At 60.4% G+C, this 27,905-nt stretch overlaps 1 protein-coding gene across 1 annotated transcript in view; it reads left to right on the forward strand.

Moving 5' to 3' along the window:
• Positions 1-27,765, forward strand: part of JAKMIP3 (Janus kinase and microtubule interacting protein 3) — a 115,868-nt gene extending 88,103 nt beyond the window's left edge. The window contains 7 exon segments of the mRNA XM_042907528.1: positions 374-442; positions 529-606; positions 8,234-8,449; positions 10,251-10,316; positions 12,883-12,999; positions 13,001-13,863; positions 25,257-27,765. Coding sequence (XP_042763462.1) covers positions 374-442; positions 529-606; positions 8,234-8,449; positions 10,251-10,316; positions 12,883-12,999; positions 13,001-13,051 — 597 coding nt within the window. The 3' untranslated portion in view covers positions 13,052-13,863; positions 25,257-27,765.
• The last annotated feature ends 140 nt before the right edge of the window (positions 27,766-27,905 follow it).

The raw sequence follows: 27,905 nt of genomic DNA on the forward strand, positions 1-27,905 counted from the left end.
CAGAGGCTGCCTGGCGGGCCGGCCGTCAGCACCCACTCCCGGGGCCTCCGGCAGGGAGGGGAGAGGGAGTCCCGGCAAGTCGGGCTCCAGGGGGCATGGGACCGGGGGAGAACGTCCTCCGGCTGAGCTCTCGGGTGTATCTTCCCGCCAAACCCCTGCCAACGACCCTCCCCTCCCCTCCCTGGAGAAGTGGGGCACAGACTTCCTGGAGGCGAAGTGGGGGTGTCTGGACGCTGGGCACGCGGAGCGCACGGTGCCAACCCGACCCCCGCTCCTAGGCCGCCTGTGGAGCCTGGGGGGAGGTGGGATGGCTTTGGTGCCCGCGTGGCCACCGGAAAGGTCACCGCCACCTGCTCTTTCGGTTTGTGTCCAGTGGCTCCAGCAGATCGAAGAGACGGAGTCAGCCCTGCACCGAAAAATGGTTGACCTGGAGAGCGAGAAGGTTGGTGGGCGTCTTGCCTCGTGTCCGCAGCACGATATCGCCAGGTGGGTGCCCGAGGCCGAGACACGGGTCCTCTTGTGTTTCAGGAGCTGTTCAGTAAGCAGAAGGGTTACCTTGATGAGGAGCTGGATTACAGGAAGCAGTCCTTGGACCAGGCTCACAGGGTAAGAGCCATTTGGCGGGGCAGGTGCAGATCTGGGGAGAAACGGGGGGAGTTGCTCACACGTCGGGTGCCTGGGGCCAGGGTGACCACCGTGGGGTCACTCTCTGCACGTCTCCCTGTCAGCGAGGTCCGAGATGCCCTACTGCCCCGTCAGCACTTTGCCCTGTGAAGGCAGAACCCAAATGGATATTTAAAATGAGTCGAAAAAGTAGGATTCACGACAAGTGACGCTGCTACGAGTTAACTGAACACAGTTGCATGTGAGGAACCTCATTCTCTGGGGATTCCGGCTTGTGTGCCCCCGCTCCGAGTGTGCGTGTGCCCCGCTCCGAGAAGTGTGCGTGTGCCCCCGCTCCGAGTGTGCGTGTGCCCCTGCTGCGAGAAGTGTGCGTGTGCCCCTGATGCGAGAAGTGTGCGTGTGCACCTGCTGTGAGAAGTGTGCGTGTGCCCCTGCTCCGAGAAGTGTGCGTGTGCCCCTGCTCCGAGAAGTGTGCGTGCGCCCCTGCTGCGAGAAGTGTGCGCGTGCCCCTGCTCTGAGTGTGCGTGTGCCCCTGCTCCAGGAAGTGTGCGTGTGCCCCTGCTCCGAGAAGTGTGCGTGTGCCCCTGCTCTGAGAAGTGTGCGTGCGCCCCTGCTGCGAGAAGTGTGCGCGTGCCCCTGCTCTGACTGTGCGTGTGCCCCTGCTCCAGGAAGTGTGCGTGTGCCCCTGGTCTGAGAAGTGTGCGTGTGTGCCTGCTCCAGGAAGTGTGCGTGTGCCCCGGCTGCGAGAGGTGTGCGTGTGCCCCCGCTCCAGGAAGTGTGCGTGTGCCCCGGCTGCGAGAAGTGTGCGTGTGCCCTGCTCTGAGAAGTGTGCGTGTGCCCCTGCTCTGAGAAGTGTGCGTGTGCCCCTGCTGCGAGAAGTGTGCGTGTGCCCCTGCTGCGAGAAGTGTGCGTGTGCCCCTGCTCCGAGTGTGCGTGTGCCCCTGCTCTGAGAAGTGTGCGTGTGCCCCCGCTCCGAGAAGTGTGCGTGTGCCCCTGCTCTGAGAAGTGTGCATGTGCCCCTGCTTTGAGAAGTGTGCGTGTGCCCCTGCTGCGAGAAGTGTGCATGTGCCCCTGCTGCGAGAAGTGTGCGTGTGCCCCTCCTGCGAGAAGTGTGCGTGTGCCCCTGCTCCGAGAAGTGTGCGTGTGCCCCTGCTCCGAGAAGTGTGCGTGTGCCCCTGCTCCGAGAAGTGTGCGTGTGCCCCTGCTGCAAGAAGTGTGCGTGTGCCCCTGCTCTGAGTGTGTGTGTGCCCCCACTGCGAGAAGTGTGCGTGTGCCCCCGCTGCGAGAAGTGTGCGTGTGCCCCTGCTCCGAGTGTGCGTGTGCCCCCGCTGCGAGAAGTGTGCGCGTGCCCCTGCTCCGAGTGTGCGTGTGCCCCCGCTGCGAGAAGTGTGCGTGTGCCCCTGCTCTGAGAAGTGTGCGTGTGCCCCTGCTCCGAGAAGTGTGCGTGTGCCCCGCTCCGAGAAGTGTGTGTGTGCTCCTGCTCCGAGAAGTGTGTGTGTGCACCTGCTGCAAGAGGTGTGCATGTGCCCCCGCTCCGAGAAGTGTGCGTGTGCCCCTGCTCCGAGAAGTGTGCGTGTGCCCCTGCTGTGAGAAGTGTGCGTGTGCCCCTGCTCTGAGTGTGCGTGTGCCCCTGCTCCGAGAAGTGTGCGTGTGCCCCGCTCCGAGAAGTGTGTGTGTGCTCCTGCTCCGAGAAGTCTGCGTGTGCACCTGCTGCAAGAGGTGTGCATGTGCCCCCGCTCCGAGAAGTGTGCGTGTGCCCCTGCTGCGAGAAGTGTGCGTGTGCCCCTGCTCTGAGTGTGCGTGTGCCCCTGCTCCGAGAAGTGTGCGTGTGCCCCTGCTGCGAGAAGTGTGCGTGTGCCCCTGCTGCGAGTATGCGTGTGCCCCCGCTCCGAGAACTGTGCGTGTGCCCCTGCTCCGAGAAGTGTGCGTGTGCCCCTGCTCCGAGTGTGCGTGTGCCCCCACTGCGAGAAGTGTGCGTGTGCCCCTGCTCTGAGAAGTGTGCGTGTGCCCCTGCTCTGAGAAGTGTGCGTGTGCCCCTGCTGCGAGAAGTGTGCGTGTGCCCCTGCTCTGAGAAGTGTGCGTGTGCCCCTGCTGCGAGAAGTGTGCGTGTGCCCCTGCTCTGAGAAGTGTGCGTGTGCCCCTGCTGCGAGAAGTGTGCGTGTGCCCCTCCTGCGAGAAGTGTGCGTGTGCCCCTGCTCCGAGTGTGCGTGTGCCCCCGCTGTGAGATGTGTGCGTGTGCCCCTGCTCTGAGAAGTGTGCGTGTGCCCCTGCTCCGAGAAGTGTGCGTGTGCCCCTGCTGCGAGAAGTGTGCGTGTGCCCCTGCTGCGAGAAGTGTGTGTGTGCTCCTCCTGCGAGAAGTGTGCGTGTGCCCCTGCTCCGAGTGTGCGTGTGCCCCCGCTGCGAGAAGTGTGCGTGTGCCCCTGCTCTGAGAGTGTGCGTGTGCCCCTGCTCCGAGAAGTGTGCGTGTGCCCCTGCTCCGAGAAGTGTGCGTGTGCCCCTGCTGCGAGAAGTGTGCATGTGCCCCTGCTCCGAGTGTGCGTGTGCCCCCACTGCAAGAAGTGTGCGTGTGCCCCTGCTCCGAGTGTGCGTGTGCCCCCGCTGCGAGATGTGTGCGTGTGCCCCTGCTCTGAGTGTGCGTGTGCCCCCGCTGCGAGATGTGTGCGTGTGCCCCTGCTCTGAGTGTGCGTGTGCCCCCGCTGCGAGAAGTGTGCGTGTGCCCCTGCTTTGAGAAGTGTGCGTGTGCCCCTGCTTTGAGAAGTGTGCGTGTGCCCTGCTCCGAGAAGTGTGCGTGTGCCCCTGCTGCGAGAAGTGTGCGTGTGCCCCTATTCCAGGAAGTGTGCGTGTGCCCCTGCTGCGAGAAGTGTGCGTGTGCCCCGCTCTGAGAAGTGTGCGTGTGCCCCTGCTGCGAGAAGTGTGCGTGTGCCCCTATTCCAGGAAGTGTGCGTGTGCCCCTGCTGCGAGAAGTGTGCGTGTGCCCCTGCTGCGAGAAGTGTGCGTGTGCCCCGCTCCGAGAAGTGTGCGTGTGCCCCTGCTGCGAGAAGTGTGCGTGTGCCCCTATTCCAGGAAGTGTGCGTGTGCCCCTGCTGCGAGAAGTGTGCATGTGCCCCTGCTTTGAGAAGTGTGCGTGTGCCCCTGCTTTGAGAAGTGTGCGTGTGCCCCGCTCCGAGAAGTGTGCGTGTGCCCCTGCTGCGAGAAGTGTGCGTGTGCCCCTGCTGCGAGAAGTGTGCGTGTGCCCCTGCTTTGAGAAGTGTGCGTGTGCCCCTATTCCAGGAAGTGTGCGTGTGCCCCTGCTTTGAGAAGTGTGCGTGTGCCCCTGCTGCGAGAAGTGTGCGTGTGCCCCTGCTGCGAGAAGTGTGCGTGTGCCCCACTCCGAGAAGTGTGCGTGTGCCCCTGCTGCGAGAAGTGTGCGTGTGCCCCTATTCCAGGAAGTGTGCGTGTGCCCCTGCTTTGAGAAGTGTGCGTGTGCCCCTGCTTTGAGAAGTGTGCGTGTGCCCCTGCTGCGAGAAGTGTGCGTGTGCCCCTGCTGCGAGAAGTGTGCGTGTGCCCCTGCTGCGAGAAGTGTGCGTGTGCCCCTGCTCCGAGAAGTGTGCGTGCGCCCCTGCTGCGAGAAGTGTGCGTGTGCCCCTATTACAGGAAGTGTGCGTGTGCCCCTGCTGCGAGAAGTGTGCGTGTGCCCCTGCTGCGAGAAGTGTGCGTGTGCCCCACTCTGAGAAGTGTGAGTGTGCCCCTGCTGCGAGAAGTGTGCGTGTGCCCCCGCTCCGAGAAGTGTGCGTGTGCCCCCGCTGCGAGAAGTGTGCGTGTGCCCCCGCTCTGAGAAGTGTGCGTGTGCCCCCGCTGCGAGAAGTGTGCGTTTCCCTGCCTTTGCGCGTCGGCTGGCCCCGTGGAAGCAGGCGTCCCTGCTCGTGCGCCTGGAGGGTGTCCGCTTTGCGGGTGGCACCGAGACCGGGGAGTGCCTGCAGACGCCGCTCCGTCACCGGGACTCAGTCCTCGCTGACTCGGGTTTGAGAACCGGGATTCTCACGTGAGCCTCAGGCTGCCTTTGTTTCAAGGGGGTGAATCCGAATCAGGGACGGTCTGGCTGCTCCTCAGAGGCGCACTGCGGGGCGTCCCGGAGGTGGGAGGCTCCTCGGGCGCGAGCGTGTCCTTGGTGGCATCTGTTACCCACCCCTCAGGTCAGTGTCACCTTCAGCAGCGCTTCCAGACTGCGTGCGCCTTTCTCTCCCCTGGGCCGGCCGTCCCTCAGGCCAGTGCATGTCATGGACCCTGTTCAGGGTGAGCTGCCCGGTGGCCCGGGAGAGGTGGCCCGAGCATTGCCGAGGGGCCCGGAAGCGACCCTGCCGCTAGCAGACGCCTGAGGCCAGAGGCGTCCGTGCGGTAACCAGAGGCATTAGTTCCCGCCCCCTGGGTTGTGAGGACAGCGAGGTAATTGTGTGCGGAGCGGGCGTCGCCCAGCTTGGAATCTGGCAGCGTGATGTTTCTGTTCACCCATCAGGGTCCCTCGAGGCAGGGCAGAGGCTCTGCTGGGTGCCGATGGCGGTGACAGTGGCCCACTCACCAGACAGTCGCTGCGGGAGCAGCCGCGGAGGAGGTGGCGGAGGGAGGTGGCCTCAGAGAGCCGAGCTGGCGCTGATGGACCGTCCCAGAAATATGTGCCAGGGTCCATGTTTCCAGTCCACGGCGCCGGGTGGGAAGCATGCTCACAGTATATGGGGGGCAGCTGGACAGCTCCGAGCCCCCCGCCGCCGATGCTCCCTGTGCTCTGGTCCTGCATCCCAGACACGTGCAGGGAGGGGACAGCTCAGCCCCAGGCCCCGGGCATTCCTCAGGATACAGCTCAGGAATCGGAATTGATTATATGTGACATCAGTGCAGAGAACATAGGCCGGTGAACGTGATGTCAGAGAGTGGGCTGCATATCACACACACACACACACACACACACACACACACACACACACGCACCTGCACCTCAGAGGGTCGGGGAGCAGGGTGGCCTCTTCAGCCGCAGGGCTGTGTGATGTGATTGGGGCTGGGGGGCCGTCCCCGGGGGAAGACCATTGCGGGGACACCCCTCCCCCGTGATGCCCCCTTCCTCCAGTTCCAATAGGAAGGACACACGTTTGCTGTCTCTTGTTTTCTTCACCTGCCATTCACGCCTGCACTTCCTGCTGGACGGTTAGTTCTTTCTGCCATTCACGAAGCCCTGTTATGGAGGGCGGCACAGACCGGTGCCGGGGTGCCCTGTGGGTACCTGTCCGGGGTTTACACCCTCCCTGCTCTGTCTGTGGACACAGGGCCACGGCTGGGGTTTCGAAAGGGTAAAGACGGTCCGTGCCGTGTGATGACCACCCTGGGGAAGCTGCACGGACCAGGCTGTTCCTGCGGGAGGCTTGGGAGAGGCCGAGGGCCCAGGGGCAGTTTCCAGGTGGCCCATGGCTCAGGCTCACATAGGGACAGAAAGTCACCACACATCTCTTGCCACCAGCTTTGTGCCAGGCCATTGTGATGCTAATTCTAAGCCCCACACTCAGCTGCATTTATTTATTTTTTAAATGCTTCGCTTATCTTACCTGCCTAAGCTCTTTTGCTCTAAGAAGTGGTGGTTGATGGGGACTCTTGAGCTGCTTGTGACAGCTGGGGAGAGTTTATTCTGTGGTTGTCAAAAGCAATAAAATGTGAGGTCCAAAGGTTTTATTTATTTATTTATTTTCATTTCCTAAAACGTCCACTAAGCCGAAAGGACTTTTCAAAATCATTTTGCCTGAAGAAATAGAACCCTTCATTTCTGAAGATGTTATGGCTTTGATAGGAAGAGGGGTTTCTGTAGTTGAAGAACTTGGTTTTTTCAAAGATTGTACCAGGAAAGTTTCCCGAGGAAAGAGCTTTGAGAGTACTCCAGATCAAATTGGTAAATCCTTAGGAATTTATAACAAGGTATGCATTTTGGCTGCTGAGTTACAGCAAAGAGATCATTTTGCATTGGTTCGTGGTTTCTGGGCATTGCATTGGACTTCTGGGAGGTGGCAGAGGGGTGAGCCCCACACCCCACGCGGCTCTCTCCTCGTCTTGTGTCCCCGCCCACGGCCACTTCCCGGCCCACTCCGCCTGGCCCCAGCCCGGCTCTCTCAGCCCTGGCCTGGGCGTCCGGGGCCTGGCTCCACTTGGCCTGTCAGCCTCTCTGCTTCTCTTGGGTGCTCTCACGGGTGGGGAGCCTATGGGATTATGGGTCCTTCCCCTGAAGTCTGCGGTGAGCGCTGTGGCCCCTAACTGTGAATAGCACACGTTTGGGGACCGTGGTCCCCCACGGAGGGGTAGGGTGGCTTACGTGCTTGGGGACCAGGGGGGTGAGGGGCTCTCTATCCGAGCCCTCACAGGCAGGGTGAAGACTAGACTCGGGAGCAAGTGCCCTGCAGGGTCCGGACCCCAGCTGTCCCCATGGGACCCTGTGCAAGTTGTGTGTCCCCACTTGTCTCACGACCTGGGGCTACTAAGGGCTGCAGCCTCGCGGAAGGCGTGGGCACCGATGGCTCTGCAGAGGTGGCGTCTTCAACCAGGTCCAGCAGTATGTACTGGGCACCACGGGTGCAGGCAGTTTGGGGATTTATCATCTTGAGACTGGAGGTGATGCAGCCGGGAGGTGGGGACCGCGGCACACAGGGCCTCGAGGCAGAGTGGCGGTGAGGCCTTGTCTGAGGCAGCAGGGAGCAGCTGAGAGAAAGGGGGATTCTCCCAGGGCTCAGGGGGCCAGAGTCTGAGAGCCCGGTGTCACAGGGCCATGCTCCCTCGGAGGCTCCAGGGGAGGGTCCTTCCTGCCTCCTCCAGCTGCTGGGGGCTTCAGCGGTTCCCCCAGCCTCTGCCTCTGTCTTCACGTGGCTTCTCCCCCATGTCTTCTGTGACTGCCTCCCAACTCCCCTCTCCTCACAAGGACACGATCCATTGGATGCCCGCCCCACCCCCCCAATCCAGCATGACCTCATCCTAACTTGATTACGGCTGCCGAGACTCTGTTTCCAAATAAGGCCACACTCACGGGGTTTGGGGATCAGGACTTGAACGTGTCTTCTTGGGGACATGACTGACCCACCACAGGTGTCATTGAGGACCACAGAGTGGCCTGGCCTCAGAGAGAAGCTGGAAGTCAGGGACTTACTGTCGATTTTGTCCTTACATCAGACAAACACCTGTGAGCACTGCCCCTCTTCCTTCATTGGGGCTCATAAGCCCAGGGTTTGATGAAGGCCATGAGCGAGGGAAGAGGTCTACCTCTGTCATGCTTTCCCCCGACTCCCTAGGGGCTGTCATCCTACTCTGGTCTCAGATATCTGCTCACCTGTGTTCCCTATGTTAGCATGACATAAGAATTCTGCCACTGAAGTCTCAGTGCACGAGTGAGCAGTAATTTAGAGGTGAATGCCCCTGGACGAATTACTCCTGGATTGTGTTTCCACTCTACAGAAGGTCACTGAAGCCAGTCCAGGGGAAATAGTCCCCTCCGTGGGTGCTCTGGGGACGTTGTAACGCCGGGGGTCACGGGATTCCCTGGCCCCCGTCAGGCCCAGGCAGCCCTTTGAGAAGAAGGCAAGACTAATGTCTGCCCTTCCGCCACCAGCACATCCTGGAGCTGGAAGCCATGCTATACGACGCCTTGCAGCAGGAGGCCGGGGCCAAAGTGGCCGAGATTCTGTCGCAGGAGGAGCGCGAGAAGCTCAAGGTGGCCGTGGAGCAGTGGAAGCGTCAGGTCATGAGCGAGCTGCGCGAGCGTGATGCCCAGATCCTGCGGGAGCGCATGGAGTTGCTGCAGCTGGCACAGCAGGTGCGCCTGCAGGTGGGGGTGGGGTGCCCGAAGAAGGGGGCTGCGCGCTTCTTTCCCGAAGTCCCATGGCCACGCCCTCCCGCGGCGTGTTCTCCAATAGCCTCATCTCCAACGGCCACGCCCTCCACGGTGTGCTGTCCAATAGCCACAACTCCAGCAGCCACGCCCCCCAGGGCCATACCCTCACCCCAGTGGCCGCATCACCAATGGCCGCGCCCTCCCATGGCCATACCCCCTACAGTGTGCCTTCCAATAGCCACGTCTCCGACGGCCACGCCTCCACGGTGTGCTGTCCAATAGCCAAGTCTCCAACGGCCACGCCCCCCCATGGCCACACACCCCCACCCCAATGGCCACATCTCCAAAGGCCATCCCCTTCCATGGCCATGCCCTCCCATGGCCAGGCACTTCACCAGGTGCTATCCAATAGCCACATCTCCAATGGCCACGCCCTCCCATGGCCACCCCCCCCCCCACCCCAATGGCCACATCGCCAACGGCCACGCCCTCCCATGGCCACCCCCCACCCCCCCCCCCCAATGGCCACATCGCCAACGGCCACGCCCTCCCATGGCCACCCCCCCACCCCAATGGCCACATCTCCAACGGCCACGCCCTCCCATGGCCCCCCCCCCCCAATGGCCACATCGCCAACGGCCACGCCCTCCCATGGCCACCCCCCCCACCCCAATGGCCACATCTCCAACGGCCACGCCCTCCCATGGCCCCCCACCCCACCCCAATGGCCACATCGCCAACGGCCACGCCTTCCCACGGTAGGCCCTTGTGCCAGACTCCCTGTCCCCTCTGATCAGCCACCTGGGTTGTACCATCTGCTCCTGAGGGTAGCACATCCCTCTCTCTTGGGACCCCTGACTGTGAGGTCTCTACAATGACTCCTTCGATGGTCAGGACCTGGTAAAGTTGTCTTCTGGGGAGCAGCAGCTCGTGTGTTGGGGGAAGCCCCTGGCTTCTAGCCTCGGGCACTTTGGGACCTCAAGCCGATCCGTAGGTCCATTTCTAACAGAAGGTGCAGGGCCCTGGCACTCTGGGCAGCCTTGGTGTTACAGACGTGCCTCTGCTCCCCTGTGTGCGCCCTTGGGGCCTGGAAGGGGGCTTTACGGGTGGGTTCTGTGTTCAAAGGCTCAACCTGTGAAGTCAGATAAATTAGTAAACCACGGTTTCCCGTGAATGTTGGTGGGTGACGTTTGACCAGAGGATCGTCAGCTACCAGAACAGTCTCTGCCAGATTCAGGGTGGTCAGTGTGGCCATTACCTGTGGACCCCTCTTGCCCATCCGACAGGCTGTAGCCAGAGTTAGGCTGCTTGCAGGGTCCAGACACGGCATCCGGTTCCAGGGTGGACACACAAATTTGCATCCAGTCGGCCTGGTATACCACAGCGAAGACTGGGGCTTCGAGTACCGTGTCACCTTGTCGAGGAGACTCCTCCCTGGGACTGGCTTTGTGGCCTTGGTGCTGTTGTAGGGGCATCTGGGAAGGGCGTGAATCGATTCCTTGGGTTTCTAGCTAACGTTATGGTTTACGATCTGAAATCGTAGGGAGCGGGAAGACGTCACTCTTGTTGGAGCAGAGCCACCGACTAAGAATGGCTGTGTCCAAAAGGGAAACCGAGGGGAGCGAGGCTACTCCTCTGCTCAGACACGGCCTCCAGCATTCCACGGACACAGGACAGACAGGCTCCTGGCCCCTCGCAGTAAATGAGTGCAAACCTCGAAAGGGTTTTTTCCAAGTACTTGGTTCCCCAAATACATGCTCTGATTACTGAAGATTTTCTCTTCTTAACATTGCAGAGGATTAAAGAGTTAGAAGAGAGGATAGAAGGTCAGAAGAGGCAGATCAAGGAACTGGAGGAAAAGGTAAGACAGATGCATGTTCGGGGGCTTGTTCTGTTCACTGGGAACACAGACGGCTGACACGTGTCGTTAGCGTGCGCTCCGGGGGCTGAGGCGCGGTTGGTCAGAAAGAGGCTCCAGGGCAGAGCTGGGAGCCCCGGCTCTGGGAACGCTCCCTCTGCAGTGACCCAGCCATGCCACCTGGGAGGGGCCGTGTCGCTCACGGACTCCGTGTCCCCAGCCGTAGCAGTGGGAGCTGAGCCAGTGACCTAGGGTCCTTATGGTGCTGGTGGCTGTGTGGAGTACGTGATGCCTCCACGTTTCCCAAGCGGTTGGTCTAAAACTCAAGTTCCTGCAGGACTGGATTTTCTCTCGGAAGCAGGCCATCTGTCCAGTCCCAGTCTCTTGTTTCCGGTCCTTCATGTCCTTGCTTCCAGGCTTAGGAACCTGAGGTCCCGGTGTGCAGTTGGTTTGGGGCCACGCAGCTTGGGGCCCCAGGGCGGACGGTCTGGCTCTTTTCCTGGACCCCCAGCCCTGCCAGGCGTGAGGTCACAGGCACTGTGTCCACTCTTGGTGACAGCCTGACTTGGCGGTCCCCAAATCAAGGTGTCTGGAGCGTGCCTGGAGAGAGCCCTGCCTCTTCCTGTGGCATCGCTTACTTTGGCGTTGTTCTTTTCCTGTGATTTAGGGATGTGTTAGCATCTCCGGGGTCACACTGATGTTCGGTTCTTGCAGTCGGTCCCGCCTGTGGGGTAGGTCTCCCTAAAATGGCCAGCTCCCCACTGAGCGCTCAGTGAGGTGGCTGGTGGGTCCACCTCCCTGCCTTGTCCTTTCCGGGAAAGCAGGAGGTGGGCGCTCACACGGGAGCCCCATGGGCTGCACGTCCTCAGCCTCTGCCAGAGGAGGAGCCCGCAGAGGCCCCGTGACGGAGGGAGGGTGTGGCCCCTCCCAGTGACAGCCCACCCCCCGGAACCCCCCCACCTCAGTGACAACGCCTGCCCCTTCCCTGGACACTTTACTGCCATCTGCCCAGTGGTTGTCACGGTAACCGTGCGACCCTGCCGTGCCGGTGCCCCTGGACCGTGCAGGGTGGATGGCAGAGAGGTGCCCTGCAAACAGGGTTTGCTGCCACGTGGACGCTGACACTTGGGGAAGCTTCCAGCAGACCCCGGGGGCGCAGGGGCGCTGTGCTCAGGGCTCCAGCCTCACGGCGCGTGCAGCATCTCCTCCAGAGTAAACGTCGGTCTTCCCTTGCGTCTTAATGTGGGAGTATTTGTCTGCATTAACTACTGGGGTGTTAAACACTGGGTGTGAATTCCTCTCGTGTGGTTCCAGAGGCTCTGGACCCTCCGCCAGACCTTCTCTTGTGTCTGCATTGGCTGTCCACCCACCCCCGCCCCAGTGAGGCCCCAGTGTGACATCGGTCCGGGTTGCTGGCCCTTTACCGTTACAGTGGGACTGAGACCAGAGTCTTATCAGGGCGCTGGGTTTGCCTGGCCCTTGGAGGGGCTCCACAAGACCCCCTCCTCGTGGTCAGCCAGCGAGGGGCCCACCGTCGGCCCCAAGGAGGAGGAAGAGCCGGGGGGATGGGTGAAGGCGCTCGTGTGGGGCGCGTGGGGACACACTGTCCCTGTGGACCCAGGACGTCCTCACGGCCCCTCCCAGCGCCAGCCGCGCACGCAGGACAGCAGCGGGGTCTGCTCCTGTGCCCGGCGGACGGCGCGTCTTGTTCTGTCTGTGATCTCTGTGATCGCCGTCCTTTCTCGCCAGATGTCTACAAACTCTTTTTCTCTCTCTTTCCCTCCGTCTCTGCCCTCCCCCGTTCCTTTTCAGTTTCTATTTTTGTTCTTATTTTTCTCCTTAGCTTTCATTCTGTGGTCATAGCTCGCCTGGGCCCCCTGACGTGGTGAGTATGGCTCCGGCTGGTCGTGGTGTGCGAGGGTCCCGCCTGCTCCCCGGGGACCGGCAGTGCCCGGCCCTCCAGCTGCCTCCAAGGGTCGTTTCGCAGCCACCCGGCCGCCTTGAGAGCCCGGGCCGGGACTCAGGCTCTGGCGACGTCAGAGGGCTTGAGGGCACTGCGTGTCCTGAGCAGGAGGGAGAGTGAGGACCCCTCCTGGAGGGCCTCCCCCAGGAGGGGCCGTGTGCACGGCACCCCAGGTGGGCTCCTGCTCCCCGCTTGTGGCGTTGGCAGGAAGCAGTGCTGGGGAGCACGGTTGTCTCGTGTTTCTTGTCCTTTTCCCGTGGTACGGAGCACGAGATTGGGTTACACTGGACACTCGGCCACAAGTGCCCGGGATTCCGTGACACGAGGGTCTCATCCACGGACGTGAACGCAGTCATGCTCAGCTGTGGTGTTACCGTGGCGTTAGACCAGGCCCACATACAAGGCCTGCCCGCTGCTTCCTTCCCACACAGAGGAGGACCGGAGGCAGCGCTGGCCTCGCCGACCCGCTCGGCCATCCCTGCCCTTCTGAGGGCGTCCCCAGAGGCTCCCCCTGGGGCAGCCGCATCCTGTCCCCGTCCCCCACCCCGCCAGCCCCTTCCTGTCCAGAGGAGTCTCCCTGACGTGTGTCCTGCCCTTTCCTTGCAGCCCCCGGAGGAGCCAGACCCCTTTCCTCCAGCTGGACCAGAGAGCAGCCGGTGCCCGGGCCGCCAGACAAGACGCCCTGTCTCGTCCCCGAAGACCCGCGAGGATCTGATCTCTGCGGACCCCGGCCCGTCGAGGAAGAGGGAGAAAGGGGCGCTCTGAGCACCTCTGAGTGGGCACCTGTCCACTCTGTGAGCCAGAATTAGAACTAGTTCTTTGACTGGGGCTCCTCTGGAAGAGGCCTGGTCTTGGCTGCTGGACCCTGGGGTCTCTCCTCGGGGCGCAGCCTCCCTATCCCGGTGACAGGGATGCACGAGTTCCCTGCTGAGCAGGTGCAGAGAGCTGCTTCTGTGCAGAAGCGTCTGGCGCCCCGCGCTCCCACCTCATGGCCCCTTAATCGTGCGACACGCGTCTCAGATGAACGGACACAGGCACCCCACCACGTGACACAATGAAGCCCGCGGCCAAGAGGCGACCTTCACTCGGGGAGGCCCCAGACGGGTCAAGGGGGATGTTCCGAGGATGGTTTCCCCGTGCCATCTCAGGTGGCCTAGGAGGACTCGCTTGCCGGGGTCCTGAGCACCTACTGGCTGACGCACCCCTGCCTGTCACCCGTGGGAACAGCCGTGGCTGCCGCATGCACCGTGCCATGAACCCCCGGCCTCCTAGGCCTCCCTGAGCCTCGCAGAGGAGCGCGGTGGGACCGACCAGAGGGAGACTGAGGAGCGTGGTAGTGGGAGGTGGGACACGAGAGGGCCCAGACCCACTGGAAAGGGGCCTGGCTTTCCTGGAACGCAGAACCCCAGACACTGCGGCCCTGGGTGCCCGGCGCCACCCCAGCCCGGAGGCCCCGGGCCGAGCGGGGCCGAAGCTGCGGTGCAGACCTCCGGCCTTCTCCCTCAAGGGCAGTGCCCACCGAGGGCAGCCATGCACCCGTGGTCCCGCAGATACGAGGAGGGAACCCGAAGCGCAGGTGGTGAGCAGGTAAGCGCAGCCATTTGTCCGTGGGAGGCGGTGTTCCCTGTCGCCCGTCCCTCACCGTTCGGGGCCCTCGCGGGCACTGCCGTACCTCCTTCTGCTTGGTCCCGTGTGGTCCCGGCGGAGATGTGGGTTCGGTTTGCTGGGGCCTGCCCTGCTGTGGGAGCCCTGGGTGTCTGTCCCGGCCAGTGGAGACGGGGAGGGGTCTCTCCACCACCCCTGGACCACAGGGTGCTCCCTGGGGGCGTCCCTGTGTGGGCTCCTCAGCGTCCCTCAATGTGGTGACCCCTGGGGGCTTCCTCGCCCAGACCCAGGACACTCCCCCCATGCATCCAAGTGTGTGCCACGGGGACATCCCTGAGTTCCAGGGTGGCCTCCTCTCCTGCCAGTGAAGGGCTGTCCAAATGTGCCCCGGCCCCCACAGGTCTACTGGCCAGCCCTGGCCACCCCCACCTTCCTGCTGCCAGAAGCTTCGGTAAAGGAAAGCTTCCTACTCCACCCTGCAGAGCAGTCCCCCCACCCCCGTCCCCCGCTTCCTGAGCCCCAGCCCCCAAGGCTCCCCTTCCCTTCAGGCAGAGTCATGCACTTGGCTGAGCTCAGGGGTCAGGACCTCACCCCTCACCTCCTCTCTCTGCCCAGCCCCTGCACCCTGCAGGCTAGGAGGCTCGTCTTCAGGGGGATCAGGCCCAGGCAGGGTGCTGCGGCTGAGCTCTCAGCCCCCAGGGGAGTTGCCTAAGTGAGGCCACTTATGTGAGGCCTGCTGAGCTGCTGGTGGAGGCTGGTGGGCCACACCCAGGGCTGCTCGGTGAGCCGTCTCCCCATCGGGGCTCCCGCTCCTCGGGTGGCGGGGCTGCAGGGGGTTCCCCAGGATGTGCACTGCTGTGTAGGGAAGGGAGCAGAAGTGGAGGCAGAGGCCGGGGCTGTGGGAGGGGGAGCGTGTGAGGTCACCACCTGCTCATCCAGAAGGGGTCCAGCAGCATGGTCTTCATGTCATGGAGCACGTGTGGCACACATTCCTTTGAAGGGGCACATAATGGCACGTGTGGGACCCCGGGGTCCTCCAGGGGTGCATGGGCACGGCCTCGGGCCCAGAGGGTCACTCTCAGGCTTGTTCCGGAATGGAGCAGGAGCCTGCCTGGTCCCAGTCCTGCTCCCGGGACGCCCCGAGGGCTTACGTGAGCTCCAACCCAAGCATGCGCTTTGGGGCCTGCAGTCCCTGGGGCTCGAGCCACGGTTCACAGCTGGTGCGGAAGCCCTCAGGCTGAGCACATGGTGCTCAGGAAAGTGCTGAACACACCGCCCTTGCCTTTGACTGCTTGGCGAGGACAGTGCACGATCACAGCCTTAAAGGTCGCCCGTAGCGAGGTGACAGTGAACGTGTGTGTCACAGTGGCACACGCCCCTCTGAAAACACGCTGTCCAGCGTCCCCGGAAATGCCCCACCCACATCCTTCCCCGTAGTGTGTCCCCGGTGAGCCAGCCAGTGGCTCTGTGGCCTGCCCTACGGTGTTCGCGGCAGGGTGGATCTGCCAGGCTTTGGAAGGACGCTCGGTGCCCCCAGAGCTGCGAGCGGGTCCTACCGGTAGGGAGGGCAGACACAGCTGCCCTCAGTGACCTCCAGGGCCTGGGCGGAGCTCCGGGTGCTCACCGTGGGGCAACCTTAGCTCGGGGCTGGCCGGGGCTGGAGGCAGGGGACACACCACACGGCAGCCCCCTCGAGGGGGGCCAGACGGCCCTAAAGGTGTGCAGACACAGAGCCCGGAGAGAAGCAGGCCTCCTCCCCGCCCCGTCGCCCAGCCTCCCGGCTGCCTGGGCATCAGGGAGGGAGTTCTGGAATGCTCGTCAAAGTGGGAAAATGTATGAGACGGGCCTCGGGCTGGGCTGTCACAGCAGGCAGGAACAGTAGGTCTGACATCCTGATGTCCCGTGAGAGGTGGCCCCTGACGGCCGAGGCAGCCGGAGGGGCTGGGGCCACAGTGTCACCGTGAGTTTGCCCAGCCGAGTGACACGATGCCCACGCATCATGCATCCTGGGTGACGTTAGCCTTTATCACCGGTGGACAACACCTCCCAGGCTCTGCACCAAAGACGTGTTGTTCGTGCCCGGTGAACGCACTGGGGAGAGGCACCTGAGACCGCAAGGGTGCTGTTTCTCCGGAAGCTTCTGGGCGCGGACTTTGGCGGCGGTCAGCGGGCCTTGCCGCAGCCGTAGGATGTTGCGGTGCTGCCGCGGGCTTCCTGTGCCCCATTCCAGCTGTTCCCTTCTTTGTCCAGCGATCCGGGTCGGGACATTTATTCTGGGGGCTACAGTCCAGCGCCATCACTGCTTATCTTCCTGTCGGGTTGTCCCGGCCACTGAGCGCTCGTCCAGGCAGCTCCTGTGTCCTGTTGACGCGCCCCGTGTGCTGCTTGAGCACATGCCTTACTTTCTGCACATGCCTGTTTATTTCTGCACCTACCCACCACCTGTCTACCATCTATCATGTGTGAATGTATGTATGTATGTATGTATATGTCTGTCTTGTCCGTTTGTCCATCATCCATCCATCCATCCATCCATCCATCATCTATCCATCATCTATCCATCCATCCATCCGTGTGCTTATCTATCATCTGTCTGTCCGTCCATCCAGCCATCCGTCCACCTATCCATCTATCATCTGTGTATCCATCAGCCATCCATCCGTCTGCCTATGTATGTATCCATCCATCTGTTCATCTATCTGCTTATCTATCCATCTATCGTCTACCTCTCATCATCCATCCGTCCATCACTTATCTATTTATCTATCATCAATCATCTATCCCCTGTCTATTATAAAACCATGAGTTCATAATGATACCTCCAGTTCTAGGTTAACACTTCAACGTCCATCCGGCCTCCCCCCGTCATCTGTGACTCCTTTCTTTGGCTCCGGCTGTATACACTCTATGTGCTCACTTGCTCAGCCCCAGCGCACACACGGAGTAGCGGCAGAATTGCCAACCTGTACAGCCTGTGAGAAACGGATTGACCGACGAGGGTGCCTTTGGGCACAGCTCCCTGTCTCTGTAGCTGGTACTGTCCAGTCAAAATAGTGTTTTCCCACTTAACTTAGCCCTTTTCTTTCCCACCTCTTCCCCATAGGCCTGTGCCGTCCATTTGTCCACGGTTAGTTCATGTGTCGCGGCTTGGGTTCCAATTTGGGCTTCCCCACAGAGTGGTCTGTGTTTTATTTACACGCCATAAAGGTCACTGTGCTGTACAGATCTCTGGGCTTGGGCACGCACGTGTGCCCGCCACAATCCGATAGGGGACGCTGCCACCAACCCTCAAACTCCCTCTTGTGCCCTCTGCATTCACCCCCCCATCCCCACCCCCTCCACCTGTCACCCCCACCCCCGCCCCCACCCCTCGGCGTCGGGCCTAAGAAAACTGCCCGATTCAAAATCACAAGCGTTTGCTCCCGTGCTTCCTTCTAGAATCTTGTGGCTCGGTGTCTGGCATCATACCCGGGACTGGTTCCAAGTCCGTTTTCACACAGCGGGAATCGTCTGGGTCGAAGCACGAGTTTTGCCTGTGGTGTCCCACCCCCTGCTTCTCCCCCCCCCCCTTTTGGTCAAAATCCCTCTGCTTGTCTGGTCCAAGCCCTGCCCCGCGGTCAGCCCTGTCCTGGCTGGAGTGTCCTCCCCAGCTCTGAGTCACCTCACGCCAGGAGGCGGGGACAGTGTGCTGCTAGCTGCTGTCCCCGCACTGGCCGCACCCCGCAGCCCGGTCCTCACTGGTTCCTGGGGCTGGGGGGCAGGCCTGACGTGTGTGACATTAGCTGTCAGCAGACCCGGATTTACAGCTGCCGGCGAGCAGCCTGGTGGCGGGTCCTTTGTGCGCCGTGGCATCCCAGGTGGCCCACGAAGGGTGATGGCGTCACGCTGGAGAGGCTGCTTCTGTTCACAGCGAGCAGGAACCCTCGTGCGAAAATATCTGTAGTTTCTTCATTACAATTCAATGGAATTTTCTTCTTCATTCATGTGTATTGTTTTATTAATTAATTTACTTTTTATGGAGCAAAAGGTAGGCTATTTTCCCTCGCAGAAGGTTCACCCAAATGCGAGCAACTAGCTTTTCTAGTCTTTTCTTCCCAGGGGTGGAGGCTGGGTTCAGAGGATCGCTGTCCTCAGGCACCGCCTGTCCCGTCTTGGGGGCACCGAAGGGCCCTGCCTGGCACCTGCCTTGTTCCTGCAGGACCCCCACCCCCGGAGGCAGCCAGCCCTCCAGGAGGCTTCCTCGGCCTGGGCTCCCACCCCAGGTGGCGATGAGGAGGGGTCAGAGGCTGCGGTCAGACGTGTGCCTGTCTGATGGCAGGCGACAAGCCCGTGCAGCCTCCCACTCACGTGAAGCCACGGTGTTCGTGCCACGTTTGTGTGCACAGGAGCCAGCTTGGAGCCCGCTGCCGGTGCACAGAGCTGCGTTAGTCCCGACACTGGCCCCTGCCACACTCTTGCCCCTGGTCCGGGAGTGGCCCGGTAGCCATTCTGTTTGTCCTCTGACCTCTAACCGCGGACCCCCGACGCATCGCCAGCCCCTTTCCCCCAAGGTAACTGCCATCTGGGACCGGGGGCAGCGTCCCTGTGCAGAGCTTTGTGGCAGACACGTGGGTTTCTGAAAGGTATGATTTTTGTTGTTTTGTAAGTCTTTGGAAAAGGAGGCATCACGTGTGCCTTTGGACGCACTCTTTACCCTTGCTATCCTTGCGCTAAGATTCACCCCCGCTGTGTTTTGTGTGCGACTACCGGTTGGTGCTGGGACCTCTTCCTGGCACCTGACGCACTTCTGGCGGATGCTTGGGCCTTCTTTTGTGAAGCCCGTCTGTGTGCTGACGCAGGAGCTGCCTCGGGTGTCGCCGGGCCATCGGAACGCAGCTCAGCCTCGGGAGGCACGCGGGACTCTCCTCCGGTCACGGCGTTCAGAGCACACTATTTGGCTCTTCGCTTAGAATTCTGTGTTTACCTTACGGCCTAAGGTGTTCTCTGACTTCGCTAGATTTGCTCACAGCCTCAGGCAGAAATTGAATAGCTGGCTTGAAGCCAACGGTGTCCCCTCCCCCTTTTTATCGCTCTGTCGCCTCCTCCATTCTTTCCAGCCAGCGGCTCACGCCTGTGGCCAGCTGCCCGGTGATCCAAAAATGTCACCATCTCCATGACAGCAGTGATGGACCTTCTCACTAGCGTGACCGTGAAGCCATTAATAAGAGATGCCTCTATTAGAGAAGTCATAGTTAGAATCCCCTCCGGGGCTGTGAGAGCGGCTGCCTGTGACCCCCATAAGAGCAAAACCAAGAACCGCTGGAGCACAGGCAGAAAGTCCATGCGGTGCGTGAGTCCGCACACGTGCCTGTGCACTGTGTGAGTGTGCGGTATGTGTGTGCATCTGTGCGTTTAGTAGTGTCTGGGTGTGTGCAGCCCTGTGCATTTGGGTGTGTGTGTGTGTGTGCACGTGTGTGCATTTGGGTGTGTGTCTGGATGTCTGTGCATTTGGGTGTGTGTGTGCACGTGTGTGCATTTGGGTGTGTGTCTGGATATCTGTGCATTTGGGTGTGTGTGTGTGCACGTGTGTGCATTTGGGTGTGTGTCTGGATGTCTGTGCATTTGGGGGTGTGTGTGTGCACGTGTGTGCATTTGGGTGTGTGGATGTCTGTGCATTTGGGTGTGTGTGTGCATGTGTGTGCATTTGGGTGTGTCTGGATGTCTATGCATTTGGGTGTGTGTGTGTGTGTGCACGTGTGTGCATTTGGGTGTGTGTCTGGATGTCTGTGCATTTGGGTGTGTGTGTGTGCACGTGTGTGCATTTGGGTGTGTGGATGTCTGTGCATTTGGGTGTGTGTGTGTGCACGTGTGTGCATTTGGGTGTGTGTCTGGATGTCTGTCATTCGGGTGTGTGTGTGTGTTCACATCTGCGTGTGTGTGCACGTCCATGCAGTGTGTGTGTGTGTGTGTGTGTGTGTGTGCATGTCTGTGCATTTCAGGGGGTGTCGTCAGGCAGAGGCCTGGGACCCTGTACACCCACACCAAGCAGGGAGACTGGCCAAATGGAGTGCATACAGTAGGTGTGTGAGGGCAGGCAGCCTTCTCTCCCAAGAGGGACGGGGAGGCACTGGCTTCTGAATGCCCTCTGGCCACTGCTGGAGGGCACGGCCCTGGTCCTGGTGACTTCTGGGCTGATGTGAACTGGGGGGTCCTGGGTGCTCAGGTGGTTGGAAGGCGGGGATGTGCTCATTACCAGCCCTCACTGGTCCCTGCAGCATGAACACAGCACTGGAGGTGTCCTGCCCTGCCCCCACCTCTGGAATTACCTCCCCCCCCACCCCACCGCGTCCCCAGGGATGGCCCCTCACCGCAATGGTTCCCCGATAGCCAGGCGTAGGGGCTTGTGGGGGGGCTGCGGAGAGGACCACGGGCCCCATCTCTCCTGTGGCCAGCCGTGGTGAACGGGGGAAGCCTGGCACCTGGGGACTGGGTGCTTCGTCACCCTGCACCTGTGTCCCCGCTGTCCTGAGCCGCAGCCTTGTCTTCTCGTGTGCTAAGAGCTCAGTGGTGTGGGCTGCGGGGACACCACCCTCGGGTCAGTGAGGGCCCAGCTGGCCACAGCTGGTCGGCGCTCTGGGCTGAGGACCAGAACGCACAGCCCTGAAGCAGCCTGGCGTGGCCTTCTCTGCAACGGGCCTCGGGAGCCACGGACGCGCAGAGGCCACAGGGGCTTAGCGGGGCTGCGGGGTCCAGGCGGGAAGGCGGTGAGAGGCAGAGTGGGCTGTGGGGCTGCAGGGGCGCCTTCCCCATCAGGGTAAGGGCGGGTGGGGGATCCAGGGACCACGGTGCCCTGACGCTCGCCTCCCGAGCCAGCCGGGCCCCGCTGCCCCCGCTGCCTCCTCCAGCTCCTCCACGGACTGAACGGCCCTGGAATCTGCCCTTCTGACGAGTCCCGGGGATGCTGAGGCCACGGGCTGTGGGACCCGGGGCCCCGCTTTGAGACTGTTGAGTCCCCGGTGGGGAGGAGCCTCCACAGGCACTGTTGCCCCCCCGTCACCCAGGATTGGGGTCGTGAGCGGACCTCGTATCTTGGCCGCGGTGTTATGCTTATTGTAGTGGCTCTGGGATTTCAATGTTCTCCGAGCCCCTTTCCAGCCGCACCAGCCACGTCCGTCTGTGTGGGGTTCTGGGGGAGCTGTGGCTGCCGTCAGGAAACTTGGCGACTGCTTCGGGGCCAGCAGGCTGGGTCCGGGCCCTGCTGCTGCCCTGAGTCATGCGGCCACAGCAGGTGAGGTGACCCGTGTCCACCTCGGCCTCCCTGAGCTATGGAAGGTTAGTCTGGAAATGTGTTGTTCTGGCCGGGTTCCCCCGAGAGACAGAGCCGGTAGAACGTACGTGTCTCTATCCCGCCTGTCATAGAGAGGGGATTCTTGAAAGGAATTGGAGGCTGAGAAGCCCACAGACCCAGGAGGGCCGCCTGTGTGTCTGCAGCCCGAGGCCAAAGGTCCAAGAACCGGGAGAGCCGACGGTACAGATTCCTATGCAGGACTGTGGCCGGGAAAAGGCCAACCTCCTAGCTCACGGGTCAGGCGAGAGGTTTCCCTCTTCTTCAGCCTTGTTGGTCTATTCAGGCCTTCGACTGATTGGATGAGACCCACCTGCATTGGGGCCGCCGGTCTGCTTTCCTCTGCCTGTCGCTTCAAATGCTAACCTCACTCAGGAGCACCCACACGGACCCACCCAGGATAATGTTGGCAAACGTCTGGGTCCCCCCAAGGCCCATCAAGGTCACGCGTGAACTTCACCATAGCATTCAAGGGTCCTGGGGCACGTCTTCACCTGTGGCCTGCTGTGTGAAGCGGCCGCTGCCTTTCTTACATGTTTACTAAGCAGCCCCAGAGTGAGAGCCGGAGGAGGGCCCGGAGCAGGGCGCGGTGTGAGGGTGGATGACTCCGGAGGGGAGGACCGGCCCAGCGTCCGTGTGGGCCCCGCGGGGCTGTGCTGTGGGGCCGGGGAGGGCGGGCAGGGCACCATCCGCAGGGCGAGTGGGATGGCCCTGCAGGACCCGGGAACCCGGAAGCTTAGCTGGGTCTGGGTGAGGCCAGATGTTTCTTGATGTTTCCCCCAAACCAGAGCTTTGGGGAAAAAAGACCTTAGCCCCAAACAGTTAGTTTGGCCGATTTGTTTCTTTCTGGTTTGACAACGTTTGGCTACACTTTTCCAGACAAACAGAGCTTACGTGGAAGGGCTCTGTTTTTAGCCTATAAGCGGATGCTGTGTGTGCGCGCGCGTGTGCGTGCGTGTGCGCGCGCGCGCCGGTCATCTGGGTCTGCGGCACAGGAAGTAGGGGCGGGTTTGGGTTTGGGGGCAGAGAGGGAGGATTGGGCCGCGGGGGGTTCTCCCGGCGGAGGGCACCCACCCTGTGTGGGGCCGAGTTTCCGTGTCTCGTGTGCGTTTCTGGAAACCCCAGCGAGGCGCGGGCCTGGGGCTTTCCCCCGGCGCCCACCATCTGCCGTTGGCTCCGAGCGCAGTGGGCTTCTCCGGCCCCAGGAAGCCGCCGTCTCCTTTGCCAAGAGCTTTCTGTTTCGCAACAGTCGAGATCCCGGTGAGAATTCCCGGCAAACACAGATGGCAGGAGCCTGTTCCTCGCGCTCTGTTTTGACATTAATCAGATGCTGTTTCCTGATCCCATTTGCATGTGTTCCCAGTGGGCGTCACCCGTGGGGGTCCCGCTTCTGCAGCCGTTAGCGAGGCTGTGGGCCGGTGCCCACGTGGAAATGCCCTGCCGCCCCCAGCGGGGTGATGGTCCAGCCTGTCACCCTCTTGTCCTCGCCCTCTTCTGTTCATTTTGGTACTTAGGAAGTGAAGGCTATTTGTGACTCTGGCGATCAGCTTACTCCTGTATCTTCTCCCTGGGCTTCAGTGCAGCCCAGTATGAAAATTGTGTCATAGCCTCTCCCTTCGGAAGGAAGGGCGGGCCGTGATGCTTGGTGTCCACCCTTGTCAGGACATCACCTCATCACAGGGCAGTCGTGTGCCCCGCAGCCTCCGCCCCCTGGGCTCTGAGCTGGTTGGGGTCTCACCTGCCCCACCGTGTGCCAGGAGCCCCTCCGGTGTCCCACGTCTCTCCTGTCTCACCGTGCTAATCCACGTTACCATCAGCGTACTGGGCTCTTGTGATCGGTGGGGAGCCGCCCACGGCAGAAGTGTCCCCGACTTGCTCACTGCACAGTCCCCAGTGTGGCCCCAACATCTGCTCAGGCAGGGCCTGGCCCCAAGACGCACACAAACGAATGGTTGCTGCATGAACGACCAAGTAAGTGAGCAGATGTCTCGTGGAGGCTGGGCACGGTGTCTGATCCGTCTTACGGCCTCACAGTCGACCTCAGCCCCCGGAAGTGGGAGGCAGTGTGTTCTGGGGGTCTCCAAGGATGCCCCTGTTCTCAGTGAGTCACTGGGGTTCTCGGGGGCCAGCACACAGTGGTGCCCTGGCTAAGGTTCATTTCGGCAACACAGTCAGGAAACGTGGCTGGATCTGGAGGGATCCATAAGCAGATTTCGTGGGCTCTTTGCCTCCTGTGGGGACCACACAGAGCACACCCTTACCCAGTGGTGAAGACATGGCCATCCGTGTGCACTGTCCGTCTCCCCAGAGAAGTTCCTTTGACGCTCAGAGTTCAGGTGTTCTGTTGAGGCTGCTCGTTTGGGGAGCCCACCCCTGCGCTCCGAAGTGTCAGGCCCTCAGAAGGAGACAGGTGTTTGCCATAAATCACATCATTTGTGCAAACGGTCAAGGCCACTCCACCAGCACAACCTTATGGCTCAGGGAACGTCTCAAAAGCGGGCTCCCGGATGCCGGTCAAGGGCTGACCTCGCAAGCGGGCCCTCCTACCCACAGCAGTCTCAGCTCCTGCCGCAGACGCACCGGAGGCTCTGGACCAGCACCGGACCAGGGGTTTGGGGGGTGAAGAGCCCATGGGGCCGTGAGACCAAGGTCACACCCAGCGGGTGATCTCACCCTCACCTGCCTCGTGTCTTTTGTGGTTTCAACCTGGATGAGCTCATGGGCTGGCTGTGAGGACAGTCCGGAAGTCAGGCCCGTGGTCAGAACAGGGAGGGATCAGGAACACCTTGTCCCCCAGAGGAGATGGGACTGGGGGGCAGAAGGCGCTTGGGAAGCCTAGAATCCTGAAGCAGAACCATGCCTCTGCGTGTGTGCGTGTGTGTGCCCACGCAAGTGCGTGTGCCCCTGAGTGTGGGGGCAGAGTGTTGCAGTCATGGACGAGGACAGAAAGCCCATCCCCCCCCCCCCCCTTCTGGACACAGTGGCAGCGAACAGAGTGTGTTAGCAAAGTCAGGCAGGACTGGCTCCGGGAAGAGGGTCCCGAGACCACAGGCAACCAGATGCCATTGTCCTGTTCCTCCACTTTGGGGAATGACTTTTTAGGACTCTGCACGTCATTCTCAACAAGATGTTTTCTGTGTTTGCAGGTGTGAGATGCATGCCACAGGCAGTTACCTGCGTAGCTCAAGGGAAGCAGTGCTGTGGTTGGGGGGCGGACGCTGGTGGGCAGGTGGGCGGGGCCCCTGGCCCTGGTCAGCCTGGGGTGTGACCTGAGGAAGCCCCTCTAAGCTCAGAACTTCAGACTTCAGTCTGCAAGGTGAAAAGGCCAGGCCGGCCCTTTCACATCTCACATCCTAGAAACGGATGATTCGAGGGGAGCCTACTTAGAAATGGATCCGGTTAACGTCACAAAGAACAGTGCTTCATTTCCAGGGCCCTGAGATTCGCGCATAATGTGTGCCACGTGGGCAGGAAGTGTGTGTGATTCCCCCGGTTTCCTTTGCCTCATGCGTTGGGGGGAGGGGTCTTCCTACTAGAAGGTGAAAAACCCCAAACGCACAGAACCCTCTGCAGCCTCTCCTAGCCTAGGAACGTGTGGGCCCAGGGTTCCCCCCCCGCCGCGGGTGTCCGTGCCCCTCACCGCCTCTCACCCCATTGATGCCGGTGCTGCCCCCGCCCCACGGCTGATGTGGGGCCCACTCTCCTTGTGCAGAGAGGAGACCTGTTCCAAACATAAAAACGTAAAAGGTAGTGAAGAAATGGAACCTAACAGAGGCCCGCTTTCTAAGTAACGAGAAGAAATGGAAATCAGGCGGAAGCGTGGGCATCTGCCCACGGCGTTTCGAGGCAGGTCCGAGGCCACGTCTGCACACGGCTTTGTGGGGCACCGGGACGCGTCTCTGCGGCTCCCGCACCAGCCGCTGGAGTCCGACTGCGCCGTGCGGAGCCCGTGCCCCGGGCATCTCTCCGCCCCTTCCCACCGCCAGTGTAACCTCAGAGTGCCTCGGATGGCTCACGCTAGAATAAAGCTGTTGTTTTCCCTCTTTTCCAGGGAGGAAACAGCACGTCGATGAAGCTCCTTTGAAGCTTCCGTTCCTGCCTAGCGCTCTGGCCGCAGCCCAGGAACGTCTTCCAGCACTCGGAGCCAGCCCGACTCATGGGTGGAAGAGGCTCTTTCATCGACCCCACACCCTTGCTGGCCTGAGGTTGTCGCTCCCAGTGCTGAATTCGCAAGGTGTGTGTGTGTGCGCGCGCGTGCGTGTGCGTGAGCCTCTGTGTGTGCGCACGTGCTTGCTCAACAAGGAGACAAGATTTGGGCTCTTTTGAGGCACCGGGAAGTTTACGTGCTGCGTAGTGACACCTGCAGCCGGGTGAGAGTGCGGCAAACACCGCGTAAAAGAAAAGCAGACGGTGTTTCCGAGGAGCGGAAGGGAGGGGTGACTGTGTTGTCTGCAGGTGTCGGGTTCATCTCATATTTGCGTCGGAAGACGTGTCCAAGTCTGGCGCAGATGACTGGCACCAGGCAGGGCTTGATTCCCTGGGAGAAATCGGGAGGAGGCTTACGGGATCAGACAGAGACGCTCTTCTCTAGTGGGTGCAGGGTTTCTGCTGGGCAGCGTACTATTAGTCAGACTTGTCCCGGGACACCCGTCCTTTCTGTTGTCATTAACTCACGGTTACGTATTCACTTGGACGAGATACAGGGTGAATCCGCTGCTTCTCTGGCTGAGCCTGATGTTGGGGTTTGAGGACCAAGTCTGAAAGCTTGTTTCATTCTCCATGACTAGTGTTGCCTCATTCTCATGGCCGCATCCCCTGGATACATTTGATGTACCCAGAACCGAATGGCAAGCGGTAGTCTTGAGCTAATAAAAGCCCCTGTGGAGCTTCGGGTGAACTCCCAGATTGGGGCTGGGTGGAGGGTGTGACGCAGGCGTCCAGAAACCCTGTCGCGGCAAGCCCCGGGGGCGCTGCCGCCTCTGGTGCGGCCCCGCCCACCCCAGTGGGTCCTGCCCAGGGACGGCAGCTGTGCGGGATGGCCATTCGGGATCTGACGACGTGCAGTTGAGACCCAGCTTCGCCCCTGTTCATTTGGATCATCCCGATTTTGCATTTGTCTGGAGCACTTCATATTCCCTCCGCACACGTGCCAGACGTTCTTAACCACGGCTTTGTAGTTTCAAAAAGGGCAAACTAGGCAGGACAGAGAAGCATGTAGATGCGTACCAATGCCTATGAAGTTGCTTACACGTAAAAGGATGTAGCGAAAATGGCTCCGTGAATGTTTTTAATAATATCCCGTGTACCAAACCACATTTGTACCCTTGCCACGTTCCTGAAAGTCCCCATTGAGTCCCAATGTTAGTTCTTCTCTTTAGACGTCATTGTTTTTATTCGTGTATCCTGGGCACCTTCTTTTCACCTGATTACGAAATCCAGCATTTCAGGACTGGGCTTTTGCCAACAACAGAAAACAGGCGGGGGGTGGGGGGAGGCAAAAGTGGATATGAGCATTTGTCCCTGCTTGCCACTAGTGCAGTGAGCATCTGAAGAATTCAAGCGTTTTAAAATAATGTGCTCTTTCTAAATCCTAGAGGATACCTTTTATGCTAAACCAGTGGGCTGGATTGAATTTGCTGGAAGTATCTGTGCCCTGTTGTCGCAAACCTCCTCAAACAGGAGAAGGGTGGGTGAATGCCACTGTCTCGTGGAACAAGGGGAGGGGTCAGAAGTTGCCAGAAATGTTTACTGTGCAACCAGGACGTGGACGTGCTGACAGCATAACAGCATCAACGCAATCCCACTGTGTGCACAACACCCAGAACCGCACAGATGTTTTCGTTGGTCTAAACTGGAAATCCACGTGAATCGCAGCCCCCTGGCTGACACGGACGTGTGTGTGCACCTCATTTCCACGGTCTAGAGTCCCGCTGCCGAAGGACTGTGCTCTTCCTTAAAGTGCTCTGCCCCTGCAGAACCTGTAGCCTACGGGACACCCCGCGTGCCTTACACGGCTGTGCATACCACCCTGGTTGTCAGGAAGGTCGGTGTGTGGGAGTGGGTTTGGAGGCACTGTGACGTCCGTCTACATTTACCATCACCCCATCACTGAAACCTTAAGGTGGATTGTGTGTTTTAACACAGAAATGGATTTATATTTAGGCTCAGGAAAATCAAGTTGTAAATATATGTATCAAATCATATATTTGTTTACTGTATTTTAAAAAGCTTTATTGTGCATTTATGCAAAAATGAGTTTGGACTTGTTTTATCATGGCATTATGCCAGCTAGTATGTGTTCTCTTACTAACCACATTCTAAACACGATATTCTGTTCAGTGCTAAACAGTATTCACAGGCCTAAAATAGGTGCCTATGGTGGTCAAGTACAAAATTTTACACTTATTTTTGTATTGTGATTCCTATGATGTATACCAGAGAATTTTTACTCATTTGTAAATTATTGTACAGTTTTAATAAAAAATGTTTTAAATCTTAGAATATCAAAGTTACCCTCTTCCCACGGCATTAAAGTTTGGGCATATTGGCAATGCTAGCCACTTCTGTGTCCCGTGTCCGTTATCTGAAGGCAGTGCCACGTTTCCACGCCGGGAAGGGAGCCTGGCCCTCCTGCGTACGGAGGAGCCAGGCGTCTTACCTGCAGCCTTACCCTACCTTGTGGAGAATCACCTGGAAGACA

This window comes from Panthera leo, chromosome D2, assembly GCF_018350215.1.
Source record: "Panthera leo isolate Ple1 chromosome D2, P.leo_Ple1_pat1.1, whole genome shotgun sequence".
Taxonomy (NCBI): Eukaryota; Metazoa; Chordata; class Mammalia; order Carnivora; family Felidae; genus Panthera; species Panthera leo.